The 12128-nt window shown below is 47.4% G+C and overlaps 1 protein-coding gene across 2 annotated transcripts in view; it reads right to left on the bottom strand.

Moving 5' to 3' along the window:
- Positions 1-12128, bottom strand: part of DENND2D (DENN domain containing 2D) — a 637596-nt gene that overhangs the window by 377577 nt on the left and 247891 nt on the right. For both annotated transcript variants that reach the window (XR_015295991.1, XM_086923088.1), the window contains exon 5: positions 11148-11225. Coding sequence is in view for 1 of the 2 variants with exons in the window: in XM_086923088.1 (XP_086779214.1) it covers positions 11148-11225 (78 nt within the window). In the remaining variant the exon portion in view is untranslated. The remainder of the gene's footprint in view (positions 1-11147; positions 11226-12128) is intronic.

The following is a 12128-nucleotide window of genomic DNA, read 5'->3' as shown; positions in this document are numbered from 1 at the left end:
GCCTGATAACCAAAATTCACTTTGACTTGTTTTGTTCACTAATGAACAGACACCTACGTCTGTTTATAACAATCACTGCTCCAGCACACACATCACCAGCCTGATATACTCTAAATAAAAAGCTGTGCATTAATTGATTCCATGTGACCACGTGAGGAGTGAGATCCTAGCATGCAACAGACTTGGGTTTGATGCACTTTACTGTAATGTACAGTGCATTCTGAAAGTGCTTCAGTGCAGGCACAGCGCATGCATAAGGTGCTGTAATAGGCCCTTTGGTTCCCAGCTCATCTAGGAGTAACCAGATTGTTTGCATCAAAATCAGGGACGTTCCACAACAAAGCAGGAGAACACCTGCGCTTCGTTCGGGCACAGAGTGCAGCTGGCAGCCCCCATAACCACGGAAAGCACACACAACAAAGCACCGCATAATAACATTTAACTTTCACACAGCAGCATCTCTTAACTGAACTGCTTTCTGATCAGGGCTGCCACCTAATCCTCCCCAGGAATTTATGAAAACTTGCCGCCCTCGCTATTGCGTCGACTTTCTCCCCCCAAAAATGACGTGTTACATTTACTGAAATTTACTGAGACTAAATGGTGAAAAACAGTGGTGAAAACGGGGAGTGTCCTTCTACACTGGAGACTCCTGGTTTTCCTTTGTTCCACCTCTAAGTGGAAAACGAAGCCTCATTAACATGTAAATGGTCCTTAAATACCTGTGATGGACTCGGGTGCGGCTGCGATAATTTCTAAAACTGTCTCTGTGTGTGCTCCCCGGAAGCTGTTTCGGCCCGAGCTGATGCACACGACGGGGGAGGGTTTAAGCACTTTGATCCCAAACGCGTAGCGCTCAGCCTGCCTTAAAGCCCTCGCTGCGAGGGCCAAGGATCCTGTTTGGGTGGGCCTGGCTCATGTTTGGGTGGGCCTGGCCCACCCGGCCCACCCGCTAGAACCGGGCCTGCTTCCAATTATCAACGTGCCCACCGAAAATTGGAGGAGCAAAGAGCAAACATCTGGCAGCGCTGGTGCATGAAGTTTAGGTGGGACAAAAATAGAGCATATATACTGGCGGTCAGGCCTTCCAGATCACCCGAGAGTGCCACATATCAGCCCTGCGGGTTTGCCTATGTTTCTTGGGGGATTAGTGGGAGTATTTTTTTAATGAATATGCCAAATGTGTACCCGGCCTGCCATTTTTTAATCCCATCGGACTAGCCAGGTTCATGTCTTCTGAAATATTGTAGGACCACTCCTTGTTTTATCTTGTTCCCTAGGCCGTTTACAGTCCGCAAAATTATCTTGAGTGAGTTCACTTTGGTATTAGAGGTTGTGTTGTCCTCGGTCTGGGGTTCTCCCCACATAGGTGCATCAATCCCCGCCATGTCAGCTGATCTATTAAGGGTCTCATTGGTCACCCTGCTTTCGTAGTTAAACAGTGAAATCATGCAGCATAAAAAGAATTTATAACCAACAACTTCTCCAAAAAACTTCCTCCTCTCTGCATGGCAGGCCTAAAACTGCACTCCCCAACTCTGCAGAGTTCCTGTCGTCCCCACACTGTTGTATACCAAACTGGTGATATGGTCATCGAATTTTGTTAAGTTTATTATACTCTCCCCTCTATCCCTGACGCTACCACTTGCATTCCTTATTGCACTGCATGGAAGTTCATAAGGATAGCAATACACGCATATGAGCTTGTTGCTTAAGTGGTCACTTGCGTTCAGTGCTCAGGTATTCTCAAAAATGACCTCTTGTTGTGCTCCTCTTTTCTTCTAGTGTGGGCCTTCATTCTGATCTCCTCCTGTATTTTCTGTTGCTGATACCTTGCTTTCTCCCAATGGTGGCTTTGGGGTTTGCCCGTCCCCACATGGTTGTCGGGCCCCTTGTTGTCTAGGCTGCAACGCAAGGGCTCCCCTAGCACATGTGTCACGACTGCCCACCACCTGCCAGCCACCATCCATCAAGACAGACAGCCCCATTCCACAAAGAGGGATGTGAAGTACCATGTCTTTCCGTCTGCCACTTCTGTCAACTTTACTGAAAACTTTCTGCCACAGTTGTCTCTTGATTTTGTCGAAGCTGCGCCTCAGCTTCTGCACTTTAAACGTAAAACCTGGGTAGATGCTAATAGTGGCATTTTCATACTTGAGTGGCGCAGTCCACTAGACAGCCTGCAGAACGGCACCTAAGTCTCGATCGTTAAAGAGGCGGGCATTAATTGTTCGAGGCATGTGCCTGGGTGGGGTGGACGGCAGCTCTGTGTGCTCACTGAACTGAGAAGAATTTAGAAAGCTCTTTAAGTTTTACTGTGTTCATGATCAAGTCTTCCACAGATAAGTCACCACTGGGGTCTTCTGCCCATCCTGGAACACTCATGACTCAAATGTTTCTGCTACATCTGCTATCAATGTCATCAAGTTTGGCCACTGTTGACTTGTTCATTGAGTCTGCATTTCCATGCGGTGCGCGGCCAGCAGGGCTTCATTTCCCATGAACCTTGAACACATTTTGCGCACATCCGCCCTTAGTTGTGTAACCTATTTAGTGATAGTCAATTTTAGATTCCAGGAATGTCGGACCCCCTAAATTGTCTCCTGGATATCTTTCAGAGTGGGCTCCGTTGTACCCGGCGCACAGCCTGAATCCGAGATTTGCACCCCTTCCAGGAATGGTACTCCAGTTAATGTCCTATGCATGGCATATTTGTCAAATTTCATTTGCTGTGTCCCCTTGCGTCCTTCGGCAACAGTCATATTGCCAGGAGTGGGGTGGCTGTGCCTGCGTAGGGGGTTGGAGGGGGGGGGGGGGGGGGGGGGTTACTTACCGCCGCCTGCCAGGGCACTTGCTACTACTCCTTCAGAGTCTCGAGGCCTCTCTGTTTTCCTGAGTCCCCCCCCCCCCCCCAAAGCCCACCTAGAGCCCCCAATCTGCTGAGGCCGGCCTGGTGCTCAAAAGCAAATCCTCAAGCACCCACCTTTCTCTGGATATTTGGGGGCCTCCCCTGTTCACTTCAGGCAGGACCCCTCCAGTCAGGCATCAGGGAAGCCGCCGCTGCAGTGCTCCAGTGAGTTTGTCCTGCAGCGGGAACCCTTCTGGTGTCCTAGGCCTCACCTGGTGGTACCATCGAGTGAGGCTGGAGGGCCTATTTCATCCCTTCACCTTCACGGACCCTTCACCTGCAGGACCTGCAAGTTCACCTGCCTCCGAACCTGCACCGCGCCCGCCAAGCCGAGCACCAGCAGCAACCTCAAGTGCATCCTGCTCAACACCCGCTCCGTCCACAGACACGCCGTGGAACTCTGGAACCTCCTCGACACAACATCACCAGACATCGCCTTCCTCACGGAAACCTGGATGCACGCCTCCTCAGCCCCCGACATCGCCATCGCCATCCCGGACGGATACAAGTTCATCAGGAGGGACCGCGTCAACCAGACCGGAGGAGGCATCGCCATCGTCCATAAGAACACCATCCGCATCACGACCGACTCCAACGACACATTCGCCGCCGAGCACCTCCACTTCCAGATTCACACCGACCCAAAGACGACCCTCAGAGGCACCCTCATCTACAGACCCCCGGGACCACGCACACAATTCAGAGAAGACATCACAGACTTCATCAGCCCACACGCCCTCCCCTCCGCCGACTACATCTTCCTAGGGGACCTCAACTTCCACCTGGAGAACAACAAGGACCGCAACACCGCCGCCCTGCTGGACAACCTCGGACTCAAGCAACTGGTCAACACCCCCACCCACTACGCCGGCCACACGCTTGATCCCGTCTTCTCATCCAGCAAGCACATCACCTTCAGCCACTCCACCGGACTCCACTGGACCGACCACAGCTGCATCCACTTCAGCTTCAGAAAAACCACAACCCACCACCACGAGCAACAGGTTCCTCACAGGAGCTGGAGCAAGATCACCGCCGACCAGCTCACCACCTCCCTCAGCCAGAACCCACCTGCCAGCACAACGGACCCCAACGAAGCAGCCGCAACTTCACGCAGTGGCTGACCACCTGCGCCGACGACCTCGCACCACTGAAGAACCCTCTCAGCAGACCCAGAAGCAAGAAGGCCCCCTGGTTCACCGACGAACTCAAGGACTCCAAGAAGACCTGCCGCACCCTAGAGAAAGCTTGGCTCCTCGACCAGACCACTGACAACATGACCCCCCTCAAACACGCCACCCGCAAGCACCACCAGTTCATCCGCACCACCAAGAAGAAATCACTGAAGGAGCGACTGGACAACAATGCCCACGACAGCAAGGAACTCTTCAGCATCGTCATGGAGTTCTCCAACCCCAGCACCGGCAACAACGACATCACTCCCTCACAAAATCTCTGCGACTCTCTCGCCTCGTTCTTCCGCTGCAAGATTGCCAACATCCACAACAGCTTCGGCGCACCGTCCACGCACCCAACCGTCGAACCAACGCACCCCACCGCCACCCTCCGTACCTGGACCACGGTAACCACCAAAGACACAGCCCGCACGATGAACACCATCCACTCCAGATCTCCAACCGACCCCTGCCCCCACCAAGTCTTCAACAAGGCCGACTCCACCATCGCACTCCAACTCCGGGACGTCACCAACACCTCCTTCAACACCGCCACCTTCCCGGAGAGCTGGAAGCATGCCAAGCTCAGCTCCCTACTGAAGAAACCAACAGCGGACCCCACCGACCTCAAAAACCTCCGCCCCATCTCGCTCCTCCCTTTTCCTGCCAAAGTCATCGAGAAGATCATCAACAGACTGCTTGCCGCCTTCCCGGAGACGAACGGATCCCTCGACCCCTCGCAGTCCGGTTTCAGAGCCAACCACAGCACCGAGACGCCCTCATCAGAGCCACCGATGACATCCGAGCCTTGCTCGACAACGGGGAAACAGCGGCACTCATCCTCCTGGACCTCTCTGCAGCGTTCGACACTGTCTGCCACCGCACCCTAGTCCAACGCCTCAGCAACACCGGCATCCAAGAGAAGGCACTGGAGTGGATCATCTTGTTCCTCGCCGGAAGAACACAGAGTCCGCCTCCCCCCGTTTCGATCCGAGGCCACCAAAGTTATCTGCGGCGTTCTGCAAGGATCATCACTCAGCCCCACCCTCTTCAACGTCTACATGAGACCTCTTGCTGCCATCGCACGCCAACACAACCTCAACATCATCTCCTACGCCGATGACACCCAGCTGATCCTCTCCCTCACCAGAGACACCGACACCGCCAGAACCAGCCTACACGAAGGGATGAAATACGTCGCCGAGTGGATGAAGAACAGCCGCCTGAAACTGAACTCAGACAAGACGGAAGTCCTCATCCTGGGACCATCGCCCTCCGCCTGGGACGACTCCTGGTGGCCCCCAGCCCTGGGCACCGCTCCCAAGCCAACAGACCACGCACGCAACCTAGGCTTCATCCTGGACACCTCCCTCTCGATGACCAGACAAGTCAACGCCGTCTCCTCATCATGCTTTCACACCCTTCGCATGCTTCGCAAGATCTTCCGATGGATCCCGACCGAAACTAGGAAGACGGTCACCCAGGCCCTCGTCATCAGCCGACTGGACTACGGAAACACCCTCTACGCCGGAACCACAGCCAAGCTTCAGAAAAGACTCCCAACGCATCCAGAACGCCTCCGCCCGACTCATCCTGGACATCCCCCGATGCATCCACATCTCCGGCCACCTGAGGGACCTGCACTGGCTCCCCGTCAACAAGAGGTTAATGTTGAGGCTCCTCACCCACGCACACAAGTCTCACCACGACCTGGGCCCCAAGTACCTCAACGACCGCCTGACCTTCTACACGCCCACCGCCAGCTACGGTCTACCAGCCTCGCCCTCGCCGCCGTACCACGCATCCGAAGAGCCACCGCCGGAGGCAGATCCTTCTCCTACCTGGTGGCCAAGACATGGAAGTCCCTCCCCATCCACCTTCGGCTGACCCAGGACCACCTCCCCTTCAGGAGACAACTCAAGACCTGGCTGTTCGAGGAGTAGCGGACCCCCTCCCCCAAGCGCCTTGAGACCCTTCCGGGTGAGTAGTGCGCTATATAAGTGTTATGATTGATTGATTGATTGATTGGAGGGCCTATTTCATCCCTGCGCCTCCCCTCTCTCACAGGGGCACAGGTACGTACAACAATCGGGCTTGGGTCACCTATCCACTTCAGCAAGGTCCGCTGGTCGGTGCCTCCTTGCAATCTGCCAGTTTATTGAAGGGCAAGATCCCGGCTTAGCCCAAGTGCCGATCAAAACATCTGTTAAAACCTCATTAATGGTAGTAAAACCTCCTGTGAAGCTTTTGACGGATCAAAAATGTCAGCCAATTAAATAGTTTTAAAATCTTGTGAAGGTAAAACTAAATCAAGAGTTTCTGCTGCTCAGAGTATTAAAGTTGTAAAGGATGACATCTCTTCAGTAGCCATAACTGCTGGACGGGATGATAAACCTACATCAGGATATGTGGGATATGTGTCAAGACAGCTAGCATCTTGAAAATCCTGCAGAATATCATCTTGAGGATATTCTGCATCAAAAAGATACTCTCCCCCATGAAAGATCAGGTTCGAACCTAGCATACACCATAGTAGAAGGCAACTGACATTCAGAATCAGATAAAACAATTGGATCGGCCATTTGCGTCGGCAACGCCGATCCCGGCGTCATATGTGATTTTGCATGAGGAACCTTGCATCAATTGAGGTACTGATGAAAACGAAGTCAAAGGTTGCATAACCATTAATTTCGAAGTTGTCGGCCTCGGAGCCGAAACAACAGGCACAGTTGACGTTGAGCAAAGATCAGTCGACGTCCGACCAACCGGAAGCCTCCTCGGATCTGTGGAGCCTGAAGGTGTACCAACAGGACCCAGACTAACACTAAGTCCATAGCTTTGTTAAGCTGTTGGATCTGATCTGGAATTGCTGCCTTATCTTCTGTGAGTCAAAAAAGAAATCACGTCGAAGGAGGATCTTAGCTGGAGAAAATATTTGAGTGGAAGGCTCCGGTACCTCATGCGACTCCGAATTGCGTAAAAATGCGAATGGGCCGACGTCGTAGAACCGTGTTTGGATTTATTATGCTTGTTATGTTTCTTCCTTGACTTTAACGCAGTTCTATTTTTCGAATGACCTCTTGTTGGAGAACGAAACCGGTCTCTTGATCTTGACCAACGAGCTATGAACATCAAACTGAATGAGTCTCTGATTTCCTGAACTCCACTAATGCGAGTATTGTTTAACGCTCCCAAATCGTCTTTTTGTTCATCTTGGCATATGATGAACACGACTGAGTTGTGGCCGGAACCAAGACACTACAAACAGACATCATGTGGATATGTAACCGTCATCTGTCAGTTGCAGGTCATAAATGTCTTAAAACCTGAAGGTTTTGGTGATATCCTTCACACAAAAAAAGTAATTTCTAGAAGAAATCAAACAATAACCATTGAATGAAAGTTGAAGCTCCGGATCATTGGTGCTTGGACAGAAAAGAATGGGCACCAGCGCTAGCAGGTAATGTATATGTAGTTAAGTCGATGTCACAGCTGCCCGAGATGTAAATGGAACCATGATGTCACACGACACTATAAGCCGACACTGGAGGACATTGCCATACAAAAGTTTCCAGATCCAGTCTGACCCCTGGCGATAGTCAAAAGCTGAGGAATCTGTGGTTTAAAGTCTGTCAGAAATCTTAATTTTCATATGCATTTTCTTTTTCTGTATTAAAGATACCAGTTCTCAATATTCAAATGAAAATCCTCCCAGCCTTATGCATCGTAGCAGGATCTATATTTTCCTGCAATAATGGCTGTCAAGACATCTTCATAAATGGTGTTGGCAAAAATGGATCAACCATAGCAGTAAGTTATATTTTTATCATTTTCAAATTGTATTCTAGGTGTATTGAGTGCTATCTTCATGATTCTGTGATTTTAAACTAGACTTTATGACAGACTTAAAACTCAATAGACCCTCTCAAGGTGGAAATACTTCAGCCAGCTCGACGATCAATTTTTCTGTGCTATTACATATTCAGTTAAACTGTTGCTAATTTGGTCTCAGAACCTGGGTCAAACCTCACTGACAAAGCTCAGTGATGCTGTGGTGCTTCAGAATTTTATCTTGTTAAGAGCGGTCACTTCCAAGCAGTACAAGCCTTTTAGTGCAGGGTTGGATTTAGTGGAATATTGATTAATCAGAGTGCTTTAACAATTGTGGCATGCTATTCTGGAGCACAATGAGTATCCCGCATAATGCAGAATGTTAGGATAAGTAGTTCTATAAAGTTTAGTATGATGATGATGATGAACAAAATTTGTGAAGAGTGTGTTTTCCAAAGAGTAAGCCAGTAATGTAGGGGTCTAAAGTGAGAGCTCAGAACAAAGAAAAAATGGCTAAACTCACTTTCTTTACAGAAATTGGGAAAACAATGTGTGTAGATGAATACAAAGTCATACAGGTGTATTCATGTGTAGAGAGGAGGTAGAGACACAGGCATATGGAGCCAATGTGTCCTTTAGATACTGAGACATATGTTCCACTCAGAGTACTTTGTTATATGTTCCAGTAGTAGGGAACCGTTTCAAAATGATGACCTTCACAGAGGAGAAGTGCCTCTACATTACAAAAAAACTAATTTTTCCCAACAATAAATTGAGACCTTCCTTGATAAAGGGGTTTGTTTAGGGGTTTGTTTAGTGAAGGCATAAACCAGTGATGGCTATGACGATAGAGGTGCGGACACTAGGAGAAATAAAAGGACTCTGGCTTAAGAAAAACCTGGAAGATATTAAAACCAAATGAATAAAACAAAAACCACTTGGGCATATGGCTTTTTAGGACTGAATTTGTACCTCAGTCACTGTGCTTGGGTCATAATCTATTGTGGCCAAAGGTGGAGAAGTGTGGCTCAATGGTTAGAGCGGCAGACCCTGATGTCTAGCCCGGGACCAGGGTTCAATTTCCGCCTCGGCGGGTCTTGGGCTCAATTTCTGCGGACCTGATAATTCTCGCCTCGGTGCCTATTCTAATCATGGGTCCCATTCTGCAACTCTGGGCAATAGCTTGCTTAATCTATAATCTCCACAACGGCCCCAACAACGCTAGGATGCCTGGCTTCACCTTGGGGGTGCCCAGGAGTGGGCACTTCACAGGGAAAAGCCAGGAAGGGTTCTACAGTGGTATGCGTACAAGCGCCTGAGATACCCCTTCGGGGGTCGATTCGGTACGCTATACAAATACCACTTCATGGGTTTTTGTGATTGATCTTGCACGTAGAATGGATGCTCGTCAAGTTTTTTTATTTTCACGATACTCTGGTGAAGTTGCATTACTACCAACCTCAGAACCCATTGCAGTTTATAGAGAAATTTGGTAGGTAGTTTCAGCATTCATGTGGGAGCCATGAGGCAGGATGAGAAGTGTAGCATCTTCACAACATATATTTTGTAAAGGTAGACTATAGCGACAACGTGAAATTATACAAGAGGAAGGCTGGAAATCCGATATGAATGGAAGAAAACTTCATTTTGACCATTATCCAGGAACAAGTAGAAACATGTGGGAGCACTGCAAACTACCTCAGCGATCTTAGAGAAAAATAGCTAGGATGCTTTTAGTCCCTGGGTGTCAAAGCTGCAGAAAATCAACATTGTACTAGTGATGGCTGCCCTTCTGACATCTAGAAACAACACCAGCCCCAGTCTGGTGCCACAATAAGTTCAGATGTTTTCATGGTAACAATTAGGTTTCAATATAATAAGTTCAATACTTCAGTTTAATAATGGCATTTCAAAGATTACACATACCGAGTAAGCTTGACAGGCAATGGAAAAAGTAAGTAGGCACCATGGTTGCTGTGTCAGCCATACAAAGGAAGGGCTTTTTACACCAAGGGGAAGTCAGCCAGTAAAGTCAGCTTAGTTCCAGTAAGAGCCAACCGGATCTAAGCAAGTGGATCCAAGAGGTTGCATTGGCGAAGAGCAGATATTTTGAATCCAAGAACAAAAGTCAAAATGTGAGCCAGTTTTAAGGCTGTTAATCACATAGAATTCCAAAGAATTATTGTAGAGCCTGTGATACTTGAAGTGTCCTATGGGTAATGTTCGAATTAGTTTGCAAATTACTAGTTTCTCAAATGTAATAATAATTTATTAGGTGTAAGAGCAACAGGTGAAGTAGAGTGTCATGTCTGAGTGCACCTGAAACGTTGTTCAACGGATAGCTTTTATGCGTACACATGTCTATAATAACTACATGAATAAAATAGTCAGACTCGGATGTGACCAAGAAATAATTCTGCAAATATCTATAAATTTTTGAAGGAGTAAGTCGTAGCCTGGAAGCTAGTCAAGGGCCATGTGGTGGTGAAAAAATAGCAACTACTTTGACCAAAGTTTCTTGAAAGACAGAGCATTTTATTTACACTTTAAATGAGAAGTAGTAAAAAAGGATTTGGTAAAAGATTCTGTTTTCTCCTTGCTCTTTCACCCATTTTCCCTCTTCCGACCACTCCTTCAAACACTCTTTTCAATTTAAGTATCCACGTTCCTCGGTATTTGTCTTACTATCATCCATCAAATGTTAAAGTTTTCTTTTTTTGAATTTGAATTTATTTAGTTTACGAAGTCCCGGGAGCAGCACAGTGCTGCTGGGCAGTACGCTTGCTTTTTCACACTTCGATCACACTTTTTTGTAATATTTGAATATACCACTCTAACATGGCCGTCTGCAGTATTAAAAAGGTAAGGTAAAATGTCCGCCATGCATCACAGCATAAGTTGCACAAAGCATATAAGCACATTGGCGCCAATCTTCTAGTAGGATTCCTTGAAGACAAAAAACATTACTAGATTGCCAGCAATGCACGTGTCTTTTTGCATGTGCGTGCATGCATCTGGCAACAAGCACCGGTAAAGACAATAGCTCGGCCTTTTAGAACTCTAGTTTCTTGTCAATGCATGTTTTGTTACAATCTTCATGATGGGAGAGAAGAGAATAAGGCCTTTGAGTATTCAGGAGACAGGCGGATTTTTAAGCCGTAATGATACACAATTCATTGCAATACAATGGTTCTAGGTGTGCATTAACTTAAATTAAAAGTACATAAGCATACCTTTGAAAACAGTCCAAAGCAGCCCAAGCAACTAATGATACAGTAGACTATGGGCAGACGTGCTCCTCTACCGGAAGGCTGAAAAATAAAAGAGAAACTTCAGTAAACATATTATTAACAAGTTAAAAACCTTACTTTTTAATTAAATAAAACTCAACCTTATAACATGGGATCAATCATCCATGGCACTGATCAAGGCAAAAAAACTACTGCCGCACTGCGATACATATAACCCAGTTAATTTTATAACAATTTCAGTACCAACATGAGCTAAAACCTGGACTGCATAATCATCCACGGATTTGGGAAACCACAGAGCTCTGCTTTATTAACATTAAAAGTATTTTCAAGCCCTCGATTTTCCCGCACGTTCCCAAGTTAAATACACAGAGGACCCAACTGATGATAATGGTCGAGTTTCACTTCCTATTCATAGTATTTTTGCGTGCACATCCATAGGTCAGTGGAGCTGCTGCAGAGAAGCAGGTTGTGACCACAAGACTGTAGTAAATGAAAGGAAAAAAACACCAAGTACATCCATTTCCAACTAAAAACATTAAGCATTGGGATCACACCAGCCACAAACCTTCTCATAACCTGGGGAACAGTGTCACGGGACATGCCCTTTGGCCTTAATGATGGTTTAGTCACTCATTCTCTAAATTTCAAAAGTAGTTATCGTTATTCGATCTTTATTTGGCATATTAGAACAGCCATAATAGTACACACAGTATCATTCAAAGAAATTAAAATGCAATTAAAAAAGACATAAAAAGCAAATAACGTAAAACGAAAGTTAAAAATTAGGAGAAGGCAGTCCTTCCATTTCCCCAAGTCATAACTAACACAAAATAATTTCCGGAGATATGGGGACCCCCTTTGAGATACATACAACATTAACAGCATACCGGTCTTAAACAAATAGCTTAGTGCAGTTTTATCATCTCTAAATATACACACAGTTTACATAAAGCGAAATAC

This window comes from Lissotriton vulgaris, chromosome 5, assembly GCF_964263255.1.
Source record: "Lissotriton vulgaris chromosome 5, aLisVul1.2, whole genome shotgun sequence".
Taxonomy (NCBI): Eukaryota; Metazoa; Chordata; class Amphibia; order Caudata; family Salamandridae; genus Lissotriton; species Lissotriton vulgaris.
The sequence above is the reverse complement of the archived record's forward strand: the minus strand, read 5'-3'. Positions and strand labels throughout refer to the sequence as shown.